Below are 17,961 nucleotides of genomic sequence, written 5' to 3'. Positions count from 1 at the left end.
TCGTCGAGGATTATACCATCCATGAGGACAGTCAACGTTAACATTACCAATTACACCGTCCATGACGACACTGCCGACATCAGCACTGTTGAAGGTGACCCATTGATGACACCAGCCACGGGATTCAACCCATCGAGCATTTACAGATCTGACGATCACGTTGGTGGGACCGTCTAGGATAAAAAAAATCACAGTGTTGACAAACATTAACACCAGAGTTAAATTTCCCAGTAAAGTTTCACCTTTTCCTCCATCTCGTCTGCTAGACATGAGTACGATGAAGAGGGGCCTTTTGGACAGCACACAGTCAATCAGAGTTATTAGTCAAGAGCCAGAATGACTAGGCCATAGAAGAGGTCAGTACTACCACCAGTACTATGCTACTCTACCACAGAAGCATTATGAGCGCTATCATTACCAGCCACAACCTAGGCATGAAAATGTAAGGTACCCATGTCACTTGTCTAGGATTTGCAGGCTCTCCTGCAGAAGAACAGCCGTTAATACCACCTCAACCTACTGCTCAGACTACGCATATCACTCTACTTATTACACCCAGGATGACACCCGTGTCAAACATAGTGGCGCCACCAAGGGAAGACCCTTCGGAGGATGAAAGAGCGGAAGGTGTGAGATCCCAGAATATCTCCCTGCACAGAATGAGGGGAATGATTACTTTATCCCCACACCATTTCCTCCACCGCCGCATCCTTCAGATTCTCCCCCAGAGGACATGGGTGTTTCATAATTTAATGGAGAGGACGGCAACAGGATTCTACCTCCCAACTGCCATCAGACAATCACTGTTTCCTGTATGACTTCAAGAAACCAGCAAGAAAGACCTTTAAAGCCATTCCCATCATTAATTATATCTGGGGGATAAAAATAAGAACCCAGTTGTAGTGCTACCCCGCATAGACAAAACGTAGAAAGCTTCAGAAGATTCCCCTGCTTACCTCAAGTCATCCCAAGCCAGACTCTGATTTCATAATCTGTGCAACATTGCTCCAAGAACCCTTCTGCTCCAATCTCTGCGCCACTGGACAGAGAGGGCAGATGTTGAGATAATCTAGGCAGGAGGTTTTCACTCATGTCTGTCATCGTGGTTTGAGGGGCCAACTCTCTGGTGATCTTGGGTCTGTTCGATCAGCAGATATGGTCTGATATCTGCAGCCTCATTGACCTAGTACCGGAGGACAAGAAAGCATAAGCAACAAATTTTGCAAGAGGGTGAGCGCATTTCCTCTATGGTTACAGATTGCACTTTGGACATCGCCTCCACAGGTGTTCGTCAACTGGCTGGGGAAGTTGTCCTGAGACAGCGGGGGATGACTCAAAGCCACATCATTTTGGCTGGAAGTACAGTCTAATATCTTAGATATGGCGTATGACGAGGAAACAGTGTTTGGGAATCACATAGATGAAGCACTATTGGCAATAAAAGCTGACACAGACACAGCTAGGTCCCTCAGCATCGTCTAAGAAATTGTCCTTTCAGGGGGCTCGTGGAAGGGGATTTTCCACGTATAACAGGGCATACCAACACTGTCAACAGTACCAGCCCGTTCAGTCGCACTACAGACCTGCCTACCAACAGTCGTATCATCAACCTCCTACAGAGGCCAAACAAGGCCCTTGCCGGCAGCAGCACTTGCAGGGTACAGAGTCAGTTCGTAAACAGTGACCTAGACCAGATGCTGGCTACATACCCACTTTCATCCAGTCGGTGCAAATATTTTCAACTATCTACCCCAATGGAGAGAAATAACATCAGACAAATGGGTATTGGACCTGGTGCGTTGTGGCCATGGAATTAGTACAGAAACCAAGGGAGCACACCACTCGCGTCTTCACTTATTGAGAAAAGAAGCCCTCTGCATGCTTGCAAAAGGAGCAATAGAGAATAGTTTTTACAGAGGGCATAGACTTTTACTCCCGCTTTTTCCTTCTGGAAAAGAAAACCGGGTAATGGAGTCCCAGCCTAGACCTAAGAAAACTGAAAAAATTCTTAAAGCAATCATTTCGGATGGTCACCCTCTCCGACATCCTGTATTCCCTAAACAACGGAAACTTTATGGCAACTCTGTACTCACAGGATGCATATTGCAACATCCCTATACATCCCAAACACCAAAAATCTTTGTTTCACCGTAGCTGGTACCCATTACCAATTCAAAGTCCTCCCATTGGGACTCAAATCGGCTCCTCACATCTCCACCAAGTGCTTTGCACCAGTAGCAGCCACTCTCCGAAGCGAAGATCACCAGTTGTTTCCATACTTGGATGACTGGCTACTAAAAGCTCCAACACCATGGGAAGCATCCAGAGCCACACAAACGTCTCACATTATTTTGCAACCTGGGTCTCCCTGTCTATTTTCAGAAGTCGACAACTATTCTAAAGCAAACTATAATGTTCCTAGGGTCTCACCTGGATACAGTCAAGAACAAGGTGTATCCTTCTCAACGCAAAACAAGAGCATGCTCAACAAGGGCAGTGTCCTCTTCGTCTGCTCTGTTTGCAGGAGTTCCACTGGAAAAGATATGTCGTGATGTGGAAGAGCAGCCACACATTCCTTCAGCACTACTACCTGGAATTGGCACACCACAGTGATGCAGATGTTGGACAGGTGGTGTGACATCTTCTGTTTCAGTAAGGTGAACCTCTGTTCATGGATGTGTTTCTTGGTATTTATCTATAGACCCATATAATGTTGTTGTATACAGCATAACTGTCATCATGTATGGAGTATTTGAACTTTATAAATATTCACTTTAGAAAACCAAAGGTTACAGGGACTTTCTAGTTAGGCTCGCATTTTAAACATACAAAACCATAAAAAATCACTATCTCAAGTAACTATGCCCTATGGTAACTATAACTCGCGCCCTCACCATGCCATGCACAGTTTTTTTTTTTTTTGTCAAAAATGTTACTGCAGATACTAGCAATATTATCAATGTTATCAAAGATGTCATGAGTGCTGTAATTTGTGGGGTTAATAGCAGCGCATGGTGAGGGAGTGAGTTAGTTACTTGACATAACCTTAAATGGTGAATTTCTATGGTTTTGTATGTTTAAAATGTGAGCCTAACTATAATGTCCCTGTAACCTTTGTTTTTTTTCAATGAAGGTTTTTTTTTAATTCTTATTTCCTAACTATAACTTCCCTGTAACCTTTTTTTTTTCTTCAGTGAATTTCTGTTTAAAAAAAAAAAAAAGTCAAACTTAAAGTAATTTCCATTACTGTACCGTAATCCAACCGGTCCCTGCAGCCAACCCCCTAACAACTCAAACCTAAAAGAGAGAAAGTAAGTGAGATTGAGAGGACGATTTAGGCTTTGATGAATGATATATACGTAGAAGGAGACATTTTGGGACAAATTAAAAAGAAAAGGGTATTTGCCATTTTAAAACAAGTGAGATCACCTTGCAGTATGAATCTTTAGCTTTTGAAATTTCTAATAAACTAAAGGAAAAACAGACACACCTGGCTCAACTTTCATTGTGAGGGTGTGTGCCCTTTGCCATTACACCACAGGTGACGACTTACCCTGCTGTTTCTAGACATACCTATGGCATTTAACCCACACGTGATAGGAAAGAAACATGAATGTTCCATCACTAGGAAGGTGTACCAATGAAAACACCAGTGAATAAACAAGCACTGCCAAGCGATAAAAGGATTTAAACCTTCAGCCTACTGAGTGACACCACAAGACCTTGACCATTTGGCCAGAAGTGACTGTTCTGCATCCAAGCGTAACTAACATTCGTACCAAACATCTTGCTAGTCTGATGCTTTGAAGTAATTGTATGGAGAGACCATTGCAATGACAATCTCACTCTCTCTTCCATCTCATGAAGAGATGGAAGAGACAGAGTGACAAGACCCTGGGAGAGCCTGAAGGCCCCCACGGTCCTAGCCAGCTCCCCACTTTCTATGGGAGCTGGCATTGCTCGCACAAGCAGCTCCTTGCTTATGGGAGCAATGTTTTCATCCGTTTCCCTGCATGCATAGTTGAGTGCAGAGAAAAAAATAAAAACTTCACTTTCTGCACAGTTAGTACAGATTTAAAGTAATTAACTTTGATTTCCTGTATCCGAAACAGACTTTAGGTAGAAGATCAGTACCAAGCTGTCTAAACTGACTTCCAGCTTGTATTGCATCCTGGGACAGTGGGGTATACAGAGTGCAGTACAGATTTCCCCCTATGGCGTTGCTGCCCATCTACTTGTTTTTTCACATTTGTTTCTTTCGTAAAATACCTTATATTTAATTCTCTTAAATAAAACTTTCCTTTAAGTTAGCATTTCAAATAACTTTCTTTTTTTGTAGTGTTCTGTGATTTTTCACCTGGGTGGAGCTAAAAATGTTTATAAATTCAGTTAAGACAGCTTTGAAGGAGAACCAGGTTTGCTAGTAACTTTTCTTCCAGGTGCTTAGTAAGAATGTTTTTGAATGTCTGCATTTCTTTAGAAGAGGAGCATTCAGAAGTACAGTGTAGTTTCATTGTCAGTGATTCACTTCTCTTTCAGGGGATCCTCATCAATAGTCATAAACATTGAATATTCCCGCCCTTGTGCGGGGACCCCGGAGCATATATAAAATACACACATACATGTGTAAAACAGCAATGCAGGCTATAATGTTAAACAGGCTAAAATGCTTTATTTCTATGAAGTTTTTTTTTTATATATATTTTTTTTTATAATAAAATTACAATAGAGAATAAATATCTACCCAAGACCCCAAAACTGGGGTTAGGGAAGTAAGCAGCAGTAAACTCTAGAGAAAAATAAAAAAAACTACATTGAAAAACAATGGAGCATTCTTAGCCAATAGGCTGCAAGCAGGTTAACACAGGAGAACCATAAAACTTTGGCACCGTGCCTTTAAGACCCTGAGCACCTCAGTATCCCACCATGCCTCAGGGGTGAAGGAAAGGTGACAGTTGGTTTACAGTTAGGTCAGTTCTTTTTTCCGGCTTCTTCTGAGAGGATCCTGGAGCATTGAGCTCTCAGTTTTTCTGAGTTTTTTCTCAGAAAAATCCTTTAAAAAGCGTTTTTTCCTGTTTCATTCGACAGATAACATCTTTGTCTGTGTTTGGCAGTTTTTTCCTGACAGGAAAATGCCTTCACTTTTTGTCAAATGCCCTTCTTGTGGGAAGAAGGCGGCCCAGTCAGACCCACACTCTCTTTGTATTGTGTGCCTGCCTCAGAGTCACTGCCCTGACACTTGCAAGCACTGCAAGAATATGTCAAAGAGGACTCTGAAGGACATAGAGATCAGGCTACATGGGCTTCATGAGAGGCAGAAAACATCGTACTCCTCTCTTCCCAGGCAACCAGCAGGCCATTCTCAGGAGAGAATGGCTAGGTCGACGTCAGCAGGTAGGAAAGTACCTGTTTGTTCCCCGTCGACGTCGTCGCTGCCACCGTCTCACCGGCATAGATCGCCGTCGACGGCGAAAGACCCGACGTCGAAGGATACAGCGTCGAGGGAACACCATCGCAGGGGCAGATCTCAGTCAACGGCAGCCCGCCGATCGTCGTCGAGCCATCGCCGGTGTGCCCGGTCGCCGCCAAAGGCTGTACGCCCCCCAACGTCGAAATTGCCACGACGGCATGAGACATCCGCCGTCGACCTCCCACTGCTCCACGTCGAGGCACACGACGGCGAGTAGGTCGAGGTCCAAAGATCGCCGCTCGACGTCGAGGCACTCAACGTCGAGGCAAGAGCAACCGATGGGGCGCCCTTCGACGTCGACACAGCCGTCGACGTCGACACAGGTTTTACCTGTCCCGCAGGGAGCGGAACATCGCCCTTCGCCAGCAGACAAGGCCGCACCATCTCCCGTGGTCTCCATACCGAGCGACTCATCTCGTTCAAGAGCGGCATCATCTGGGCATGTTTCGCCCATCAACCTATCTCCAAGATGGCTAGAGAGCCTTAACAGACCAGCGGCCTCCCCGGATTCGCGAATGTACTCGCCTACTGCCTCCCTTCCAAGAACGCCATCACCGACAGCAAGGGCAGGACGGGCTCGTTCTGTTCCTCGTCAACCGACCGCGAGGCCTGGGCGCTCTGCTACAGCGTCTCGCAGCAGGTCTCATTTTCAACGGCGATCCAGGTCTCGTTCACGAAGATCACCCTCTTGGTCGTCGTCAGGATCATCTGTCGGGCGTTACTCCCCCACCCTAACAGATTTTCCACCTGCTAGGATCTTACCGGTGGATGACATTACCACGTTTAACGAGGTGCTGTTAAGGGGAGCGCAGAAATTAAACATAGAGGTTCCAGAGCCATCTACCTCCTCGTCAGTCATCTTTGAGACTCTGCAGCATAGATCAGCGTAAAAAAAGCTACTGCCTCTAGTGCCTGGTTTGTTGCAGCCAACCATGGCCACTTTTCTGGCCCCAGCTACGCTCAAATCTGCCCCGGCTAGGATTCTGAAAAAATATAAGGCTCCCGTACAGGACCTTTTGTTCCTAAGAAAGGATCCGCCACCGGACTCTGTAATATTGGCCGCAGCCCGAAAAACCCACTCGGTGGCATCATCCTCCACGGTCCCCCCGGATAAAGAGAGCAGGCATCTAGACTCTTGGGGAGAAAGATGTGCGGTATGGCGGCTTCGGCAATGAAAGTTTCCAGTGCTTCTGCACTCCTGGGTAGGTATGACCGTTCTCTGTGGGACTCCCTCAATAGATTCACAGAGAAATTGCCCAGAGAAGACAGACAAGATTTTCAAGAGATCTTGCAGGAGGGATGCCTGGTATCCAACCAGGTTATCAGCGCGGCGGCAGATGGGGCGGATCTAGCTGCACATGGGTATGCACATGGAATCTGTGCCAGAAGGTCTTCCTGGCTGAGACTGACTGGGTTAAAACAAGAAGCACAACAGCGCATCCTGAATTTCCCATTCGCTGGGAACTCGCTGTTCGGTACCCTTGCAGACGAGGAAATGGCCCGCATGAAGACCGAGGTGGACACCATGAGGGCTGTAGGCCTGGAAAGGAAGAAAGATTTCACGAGAAGGTATAAGCCTTATGACAGGCACCCTTTCCAGCAGAGGGTTCAATCCCCTCACTGGTCCCAGAGGCCACAACAACGGCAGGGACGCCCTCTCTTTCAGCGAAGGAACACAAGGGAGCGAGGGTCAAGTAGACCTCAGCAGTTCACACCGAAAGCGCCGGCCAAACAATGAGATCTCGCTTCCCTCGACAATGTACACCACTCCGGTGGGGGGGAAGTATTGCAGGTTATCTTCACGAGTGGCACTCTATCACAAGAGACAAATGGGTGCTCAATATTGTCGAAAATGGCTACTCTCTTCTTTTCAAACAGCCTCCACCACACCTGCCACCAGCCAAATGCAATCCATCTCATCTCGGCCTGCTGCCCAAAGAGGCTCTCGCCCTCTTACAAAAGAATGCCATAGAAAGGGTTCCACCTGCGCACAGAGGAAAGGGGGTTTACTCCCGTTATTTTCTGGTGGCGAAAAAGGGCCGAGAGGGCGTCTTCAAACCAATTCTGGACTTACGGCTGCTGAACAAATACATAAGAAAACAGAAGTTCAGGATGCTAGCGCTTCACCAGATTTTCCCTCAACTACATCAGGGAGACTGGATGTGCTCCATCGACCTGCAGGATGCATATTTTCACATCCCAATAGCTCCCAAGCATCGGAAATTCTTGCGCTTCCAAATAGCGTCACAGCATTATCAGTTCAGAGTTCTACCATTTGGTATGAAATCTGCCCCACACGTCTTCTCGAAATGTATGGCGGTGGTAGCGGCACATCTTCGAAAACAAAAGATATTCATCTATCCATACCTAGACGACTGGTTACTGAAGGCTTCTTCTCCGGAGCAGGCGAGAAGCCATCGAGACATTGTGCTCAGGGTTTGCGAGTCTCTAGGTCTTCAGGTCAATTGCCAAAAGTCAACCTTGATTCCAACACAGAACCTTCACTACCTGGGAGCTATAATAAACACAGAACTCCAAAGAGTGTATCCTTCGGAGGAACGACTATCCTCAATAGACAGGAAGTGTCAGGACCTGTTGAAAGCCAACACACCTATGCCAGACTGCACATGAGGCCCCTCCAAGAGGCATTGGAGAGCCACTGGAGCCAAAGGACAGGTCGCTGGGAGGACAGAGTGCGACTACCGGCAGTGGCACTTCAGTCATTGAAATGGTGGATGCACAGACCTCACCTGTCAGTAGGTGCTCCGTTTCACCAGGTGGTTCCATCCGACACTCTCGTAACGGATGCGTCTCTTCAGGGATGGGGGGGCTCATCTGGGTCCCCTTCAGGCTCAGGGCCTGTGGTCAGACAAGGAAAAACAGTACCACATCAATCTGCTGGAACTCAGAGCGGTCCATCTGGCGCTCAAGTTTTTCACACCATTAATTCAGGGGAAAACTCTCCTAATACAAACGGACAATACAACCACGATGTATTATTTGAACAAACGGGGGAACGAGATCCCTACCCCTATCTCGAGAGTCCCAAACGATATGGCATTGGCTCCTGGCCAGAGGAATGTCACTTACAGCAGTTCACCTGCCAGGACAACAAAACGTGGAAGCAGATTTCCTGAGCAGACACCTAGAGGACACCCACGATTGGGTCCTACACGGCGAAGTCGTCGAATACATCTTCGCTCAATGGGGTCGACCTCAATTGGATCTCTTCGCAGACGAAGTAAACAAGAAATGCCCAGACTTTGCATCCAGGTTCTACCGTCTGGGATCGCGAGGGAATGCCCTGTTGATCGACTGGTCAGGGATATTTTTCTACGCCTTTCCACCGATTCCCCTCATACCGGCAGTGATCGACAAACTTTACAGATCCAGAACCAGAATGATTCTCATAGCGCCACAATGGCCCCGTCAATTCTGGTACACAGATCTCCTCAACCTATCCGAAAAACCTCACAGGAGGCTGCCGTGCAGACCGGATCTTCTGAGCAGGATGGAGGGCAGGATTCTACATCCCAACCTACCCTCTGAGCTTAACAGCATGGCTCCTGAATTCCTGCAGTATGGGCACCTAGGGCTCTCACAGGAGTGTATGAGCATCTTGAAAGAGTCCAAACAACCTTCCACACGGCGTTCGTACGCTTTTAAGTGGAAAAGATTCTACATATGATGTTGTCAACAAGGCCAGAATCCCATATGGGCTCAGGAGGATGTCATACTGTCCTATTTACTTCATCTGGCAAAGTCCGGTCTGCAGGTATCATCCATTAAGGTACATTTGTCTGCCATTACAGCCTATCGTAAGTCACCTTCTCAGGAATCCTTCTTTACGAAACCTGTAGTCAAGGATTTCTTAGAAGGTTTGAAAAAAGTTTTTCTGCCCATTCGGAGACCATCTCCTCCATGGGAACTGAACATAGTATTGTCAAAACTTATGGGCCCTCCTTTTGAGCCTATACACAAGGCCTCTTTACAACACCTTACGTGGAAGACGGCTTTTTTGGTGGCCATTACTTCGGCGAGGAGGGTCAGCGAAATTCAGGCTTTGTCTTCCAAAGAACCGTACACGTTTTTTCACGACAATAGAGTGGTTCTGCGAACTCACCCATCTTTCCTTCCGAAAGTGGTGTCAGAATTCCATATCAATCAGACTATATCTTTACCAACTTTCTTTCCCAATCCGGAGACTCCGGCAGAGAAAGCATTGCACTCCTTAGACTTGAAAAGAGTGCTGAAATTTTATTTGGATAAAACAAAATCAATTAGACATTCCAGCCGATTGTTTGTAAATTATGGTCATTTGAGGACAGGAGAGGCAGCATCTAAACGAACGATATCAAGATGGATAGTTTCTTGTATTGTTAATACTTACCAGCTGGCTAATAAACAATTACTAGCTAGGCCTAAAGCGCATTCCACAAGGGGAAAACGGCTACTGCTGCCCTCCTTAACAATGTTCCAATATCTGAGATTTGTAAGGCTGCTACATGGAAGTCTGTACATACGTTTATTAGACATTACTGTTTGGACTCAGATGCAAGAGTGGATGCCCAAGTGGGGCAGGCCTCTCTGAGAAATTTATTTGCATAATATGTATCTATTCCTGCACTTCTATTACAGTCCGCAGAGTTTAGGGATGGGCTTGCTAATCTATTCAATGTTTATGACTATTGATGAGGATCCCCTGGAAGAGAAGGATAAGTTACTTACCTGTAAGTCCTAGTTCTCTTCCAGGGGTATCCTCATCAAAGTCATAAACAACCCACCCTCCTCCCCGGACTCACGTCTCCTAGAAGTGCAGGACAGACTCTTTCGAATCAGTTACACAGATTACACCGTAAAAAAGTACTGACCTAACTGTAAACCAACTGTCACCTTTCCTTCACCCCTGAGGCATGGTGGGATACTGGAGGTGCTCAGGGTCTTAAAGGCACGGTGCCAAAGTTTTATGGTTCTCCTGTGTTAACCTGCATGCAGCCTATTGGCTAAGAATGCTCCATTGTTTTTCAATGCAGTTTTTTCTCTTTTTCTCAAGAGTTTACTGCTGCTTACTTCCCTAACCCCAGTTTTGGGGGCTTGGGTAGATATTTATTCTCTATTGTAATTTTATTATAAAAAAAAAAAAAAAAAAACTTCATAGAAATAAACCATTTTAGCCTGTTTAACATTATAGCCTGCATTGCTGTTTTACACATGTATAATATGTGTGTATTTTATATATGCTCCGGGGTCCCCGCACAAGGGCGGGAATATTTAATGTTTATGACTTTGATGAGGATACCCCTGGAAGAGAACTAGGACTTACAGGTAAGTAACTTATCCTTATTACATTAAAGATACATATTTTAAGCTACCATAGTCTCTTCACATTATTATGATTAACCCTTACCAGTCCCATGGTCTGCTCCTGCCCTCATCCACCTCAGCAATAAATCTTCTGCTAAATATTTGATTCTACTTTATTTTCTTTTCCATATATTAACTAAAAAGTTGTGGTGATTGTTTTTCTATACATTATGCATGGTACATTACCAGGATTAAAAGTTGAAATATTCCTTTATTGGAGCAGTAAAGATTTCACTCAGATCCATTCCCGTTCCCTGTTGACAGTGGACCTCTTATTACAGCTCCAGTTCAGTGCTGCATTAGCCTTCTGTAATTTGACTGAGGTGTTCAAAACTGTGTAAAAAAAAAAAAAAAAAAGAAAATGCGCTTGTCTAAAGACTTATTGGCTTAGTAATATCACAGGAATTGAAGCAATGTAGTTTTGAATGGTAACAATTTTGTGATGCAGAAAATTATAAATGAGATATTGAGCGAAATTACAGAATCTGAAGGGCACTTGCTTTGGTTCTCTTGTGTGGGATGCAGCCGCAAGTCACCTGACGTTGTACAAAGTTTATACATTGTATTACATTTGGTCCTGCAATTCTTTGTGTTTTCAAGGAGGCTTGAACCATTATGAAGTCCATATTTCTACACAGAACACTGATAAAAAAAATGTTTGCTGATGCTCGCACATTAACATTCTTTGTATCTTGGTACTGGTTGGAGAGATTTCCTGAGGCAAGTCTACTTCAGCTTGTGCCACTGAATAAAAGTGAACTTGTTCTTTGTCAACAGGCAAGAAATTCTCTTCGACTATGAGCAGTATGAATATCACGGTACTTCTGTGAGTATACATTCTCCTTCAAAAATAATTCCAAAGACATAAATATATTTAGGGGTCTAAGCCATCTTTGCCTAGTCTCTGCCCTTCTAGCGAAAGTCATAACTTAAACAATGTTGGGTAGCCTGCACAGGATATTTTTATCCATTAGCATACAAAGATGATGGCGGTTCCTGGAAGCTCAGGTGAGTGGCTAGCCAGAACCCTTTCAGTAACTGATCAAGGGCAAAACCTAATGTTAAATACAGTTATCCAGCATTGGATCTTTCATAAATTCACATGCTTGAATCATCCCCGTTGTCCAAGTGGGAGTCCCACGGTACATGAAAAGCAATAAGCACCAAAGAATTTCCCATAGGCCATAATGGTAACCCAAATCACTCTTATAGCCTATCTCAGTCCTTTTGTGAAAAGGACCCAAACCTGGCTGCCGGCCAGTCAGGCACCTTCTAGAATACTCTCCAGAGAGGCTCTTTCTCTCAGATTTTCTACCGCACGTCGCGTGAAGGGAGTCTCCCTGAGCTCTGCTCAGTTTTCTACTTCAGAAGATTTTCTCTCAGAATACCTCTAAAAGATGTCAGATTCTTCTAGAAAAGGCCTTGTCAGCCCTAGTAAGACCTGTGGCAAGAAAAGGCTGCATGTGGATGATTCACATAAAAACTGCGTATACACTGCCTGTATCCAGAACTCCAGGTGAAAGACTGCAAGATATGCCACACTTTTTCTTCAAAAATCCTCAGGTACCCTGTGGGTAGACTTTTAACAGGGCTTCAGGCAAAATCCTGTACTTCAAGTGAGGAGAGTGAGTCAGAAAGGCCACATAAAAGGTCCAGATCTGAGGACCTGGGTCAGGCTGAAAGATCCAGAAAGCATAAAAAAATGCATCATAAGGAAGGTGCAAAAGGCGTACAGGGCTCAATTTCATCTGAGCCATCCTCTCCTCGGCGAAAGGAGTCATCTCACCGTTCTCCTTCATCTGAGCCTTCCACATCTAGAAAGGTATCTATCAAAATCAAGTCGACGACGACAGCACTGTAGACAGTGAAAACGGTGTTCACATCTACTGTCTCCACCACCTCGTCAACGACTACGTCAACGTCCATGGTAAAGGCTCCTATTACTTTCATTAAGCCACCGTAAACGAAGCCTCGAGAAAAATCTTTGTAGCTCAAGACAACGTTGACGCCATCGTCGATGAGACCATCGTTGTTGACAACATAGTCTCTGAAAGTCCCGTCGACTGCAACACCGCCGCCGACAGTCATTGATAGATCATCCATGATATCGGTGCCATCGACGGGACTATTGTCGACACCATCGACGATACCAATGGTGGCTGAGAGTCAAATGGATGTTGTTCCTAGTCCTTCTGGGTCTCCTGATCTTTGCGTCAGTTAAAATCACAGCAATGTCCAGATCGACGATGTATCCTCGGGATACTTCAAGTAAGGTGACAGCTCTGCTACCTAGTCAGATGAGGGTCCATTTGGAAATGCACACAGCCCATCCCAGTTGCACTTCAAATATCAAGAAGAGGATGATGATGATCATCGTACACAAGCTTTATTCGGTAACAAGACCATCAAAGCATCAAAATACAAACATGATGATATTTTATAGTTCGATTTTTAAGGCATTTCTATAATACATTAAAATATAGCATATAAATAGAAGATTGTAAAATGCATACGCGTAAAAAATAATTCATGAAGAACTACTTATTTAAAAAAAACTCGTCCTTATAAGCCACGCAGCCACAAGGAACTTGTTAACTGCGAGATACAGTGGCTTAGATGTATCACTCCTTAACATTCTCATTGCTACTCTATTTTGAGTCACACCCAGAGCACGGCAGATAGTACAGATCCATTTAGATCGAGGAGTAGAATAAGCTGGACAGAAGAACATAAAGTGCTCCTCTGATTCAGGGTTACCAAGACATGCGGAGCACAGATCAGACAAGGGGGCATTCCCCCATTTGCTAGTCAAAGTTAGCAGCGGGAGGCTCCCGAATCGGAAACGTGCATACAACCCCTTCCCCAACAGATCAGGTATAAGGTCCAAATATTGTTCGAAGTGTGGGATCGAAGTCCAAGAAAGAGATAGTCAAACGACCATCAACACTGCTACGAGTTTCTTATATAGGTCCTATAAGAAGTTTTCACAATGGAACTATGTGATTTCTCCAATCCCTGAGGATTTTCCAAAAAGCTTGTCATTCCTAAAATGTGTAACCATTTAGACATGCGTTTGACCCATGGAACAGAAGTCACATTTGTTTTTTTCAAAAGGTCACAAAAGGAATCTCTGTATATGCCACGTTCAGGTACAGTCCAAATCCTCACCCAGTATAATAATGGTCTTAGAATAATCAAATCCATTACTCGTTTGAACCGCAGATCCAGAAACAGAGGTTTTAACGGGGTACTCCTTGGGCAAGCAATTTAAAGCCCTGGCAAAATGGTTTTCACCTACAGTTATTTTTTTTACAATCAGAAAATCCCTATATTTCTGCACCATAATCAGCCGCACCTTGAGCTTTAGCCAAATAAATTTTGATAGACACAGAGCTTTTGTAAAAGCGCAGGATTGCGGTTGCTCTATTCTGGAGAAGCCCCACACCCTTCCCAATCTGTTCCTCCCAAATCATGTTACTTGAGATCCTCACTCCTAAATAATTGATAGAATTTACGCGGGTCAAAATAGACCCGTCTAGGCTAATGGAACATCTACCACGGGGTCCTGAGCCGAACACCATTAACTTAGTTTTTTCAACATTCAACTCCAGACCATAGTCCGAACAGAAGGATTTAAAGTGATCTACAAGGATTTGGAGACCCATTGGCGTCTTAGAAATAAGAAGGGAATCGTCAGCAAAAAGTAGAATGGGTATCTTTTGGGAATTCAGTATTGGGGTGTCATTCTGGCAAGAGTAATATAGGGACTACCTCATTGATAAAAAGTGAAAACAGAAGTGGAGTCAAGACACAACCTTTGCGCACTCCCCTATAAGTGGGAATTTTATCTGTCAACTCGCCTCGTTCACCCTATCTCACCTGTGCGTAAGTATTCTCATGTAACCACCTCAGGAGATCAACTATATTATAGGGTATATTTAGCCTACTTCTTCCTTGGAACCAAATCAAAAGCTGTTAGCAAATCCACAAATACAACGTATAAAGGTTGTTTTTCAAGGACTACATACTTCCAATGCAGGAGGACCAATCTAAATACCTGGTCTATTGTGCTGATTTTTGGGCGAAAGCCCGCCTGCAATGGAGATAGAACCTAGTTGTCATGTACCCATTCCATCAGTCTATCCAGAAGTTGTTTAGAAAAAACTTTTTGCACGTTATCAATTAAACTGATTGGTCTATGGTTGACAGGTAAATTGGGATTCCCTTTTTTATATATTGGAATGATTTCTGCACCTTTCCAAGTGCCAGGTATTGCACCCCCTGCAGCAATTTTATTGGAAATCAGGTTTATATACCAGGACCAGATCGTCTGTTAGGATTTGTATAAATCACTTGGTATCTTATCGGGTCCTGGGGCCTTGCCTGGTTTTAAGGATTGAATCGCATTTGTTGTGTCCTCCAGGGAAAAATTAATAATATTCTCCAATATTTGAGAATCCTGGTCCGTTTGCTTGGAACTATCACAGAGGGTAACTCGGGATAAAAAAAAAAGCAAGGTCACCCTAGTTACTATTTGGCGACTCAGAGGGAGCAGCATAAAGTTGGGAGAAATGGGTCACCCCAACCTCAGGTTGACTGTGGTTCCTGAAACTGGACCTATTCCCTCTGTCTTTTAGATACCAGTTCCCAGAATAACCTATTATATTTTAATTCTACTGCAGCGTGCAAATCCTGCCAAACAGCATCTTCCCATGACTTTTTCGCCTGCATTAATACTTTTTTATATGTGCATCTGGATGAACAAACTTCCCCCAAGGTACCATCCATAATTGCAGTCTTAAGCGCCAGCTTCGCCTTTGCACATTCACTGTTGAACCATGCATTGGCTGCTGTCATGTTGGAAGGTATGCGTTTAGGCAAAACGTTTTTATAGAAAATATTCTGGAGCCTGTTTAGTAGTGACTCATGTATATTAAGAATAGGGATACTATTTGCTTCATGATCTACCTAGTCTCATCAATAAAAGCTTTATAAATCCCTGATAGCAAATAAGGGTTAGACGTAACCTTAGGCCAACAAACAATTATTGCTCAATACAGGAGTGGGGACCGCTGACCTCTGCGCATGAGTGGACCTCCTAAATTCATCTCCACTCGAAGTAAGGAGTAGGGGATTGTGGTTGCTCTCACGTCGAGCATCCACCTTCCTATCGTTTAACATGGGCCACAATCTGACATCCACTTAAAAATAATCAATACTAGCGGAAATGCCTCTTAAATGTCAGCATCATGTCAATATGAGAGGATGTGCGTCCATTGCATGCCCTAAGGCCATATTTTAAACATAATGCGGCCAGCTGAGAGGCCACTAGAGAGCGAATATATATAGTGTTTTTTGTTAATTGCGGAATTCCCCACAATTAGTCTTCATCAGTTAGCCCACTATTCAAAATGGATGGTTTAAAGGTGCATTTCAAGTCACCTCCTATTACTACCAGAGTCGATGAATGTATGGAATCCAAGAATTCAGACAGTTGGCTTAATGTCTGAGATTCTAAGCCCCGTGAAACTGAACGGGCATATACATTTATTATGATCTTTAAGTCCGAACAAAAAGTAAGTTGAACTTGCATTAGATCCACCAAATCTAAATTTAATAGCAAGTGTTGACACCATAGCTTCTTATTTAGTCGTAACAATAATCCTCCTTTTGCACGACCCGAACCCTTAACTGGCGGTTGAGCGGGGAAGCTAGATGAAGTAAACCCTTGATTATGGGTCTGTTGCTCAACCCAGGTTTCTTGAAATAGACATAATCAATATCAGCCTTATTACTCATCAGAAATGCTATTATCAACCTCCGCCTCAACCAAGAGACTGTTCAGATGCCTGCCTCCTTGATTCAGGACTTGCAGTCAATGTTGCAGGATTATAGGAGGAGGTTCCCAGCTGCAGCAGAGGAACAACCGCCGCCTCCAACTTCTCCTGTTACACCAATGAGTGTACCTCTAGCTACTCCTAGGATGACTCTGCAATCTGTTAGCCGCTCCCCCTGGAGACGTCTGGGGAAGAAGGTGAAATATCAACGCCACAGCATCCTAGTTAGGAATGGGATGACTATCTAGCCCCTACTCCTTCACCACCTCCTCGTCCTTCAGATTCTCCACCGGAGGATATAGGTGGTTTTCACAATTTAATGGATAGGGCGGCCACGCATTTCCACTTGCCAACATCGGTCTCACAGTCTGAATGCTTCCTCCATGACTTTAAGGAACAAGCAAGGAAGTCTGTGAGGGCCATCCCTATCATTGACTTCATATGGAGTGAAGGGCTCAAGATCATGCAGAACCCGGCTACAGTTACACCAGTGCCACAGAAGCTCGACAAGAAATATAGCGCCTTGAGACCCTCACGGGTGAGTAGCGCACTTTATAAATGTTTTGATTTGATTTAAGGTAACTCAGGACTCTCCGGCATGTTTGACTGGCCATCCAAAATCAAAATCTGTCGTTTCTCAAGCTGCTCAAAGGTGTTCTAAGAACCAGTCAGCACCTATATCTACTCCTGATAGAGAAGGAAGGAGATTAGATAATGTGGGCAAGAGATTCTCGTCCATAACTGTTAGGGCAGCAAATTTCCTAGCGATTTTGGGTCGATATGATTGACAAATGTGGTCGGATATGCAGTCTTTCATGGACCTCATTCCGGGGAGCAAACAAGCAGAGACACGAAAGATCCTTCAAGAAGGAGAGCGTTTGTCTGAAGAGATAATTGACTGCACCCTGGATATAGCCTCCACCTTCTTTCGCCAATTGGCAGGAGCTGTGGTATTACGCTGCCAAGGTTGGTTGAAAGCCACCTCTTTCAGACCAGAGGTACAGTCCAGAATTCTTGACATGCCGTACAACGGAGAATCTCTTTGGCAAGCACGTAGATGACGCATTGCAGGCCATCAAGGCTGACACAGATACTGCTTAATCCCTGGGTACTTGGCAGAACCGGAAGCAGCCCTTTCGGGGTGCAAGGGGAAGGGGATTTACGACATTTAGAGGTTCCTACCACAGGCAGTTTCAACAGCCTCAATTTAGACCAGCCTATCAGCAACAGTATAGGCAACCATCCACCGCCTCATACGCCAGACAGGGAGGAAGGAGAAAACAGAGTTCC

General features: G+C 44.6%; 1 protein-coding gene across 1 annotated transcript in view; it reads left to right on the top strand.

The window, feature by feature from the left end:
* The window catches only part of CDC45 (cell division cycle 45), a 548,847-nt gene that overhangs the window by 156,718 nt on the left and 374,168 nt on the right, over positions 1–17,961 (top strand). The window contains exon 7 of the mRNA XM_069215317.1: positions 11,612–11,660. Within this exon, the coding sequence (XP_069071418.1) occupies positions 11,612–11,660 (49 nt within the window). The remainder of the gene's footprint in view (positions 1–11,611; positions 11,661–17,961) is intronic.

The sequence above is a fragment of the Pleurodeles waltl genome, chromosome 11, assembly GCF_031143425.1.
Source record: "Pleurodeles waltl isolate 20211129_DDA chromosome 11, aPleWal1.hap1.20221129, whole genome shotgun sequence".
Classification (NCBI taxonomy): Eukaryota; Metazoa; Chordata; class Amphibia; order Caudata; family Salamandridae; genus Pleurodeles; species Pleurodeles waltl.
This window is presented reverse-complemented; position numbering and strand designations above follow the sequence as displayed.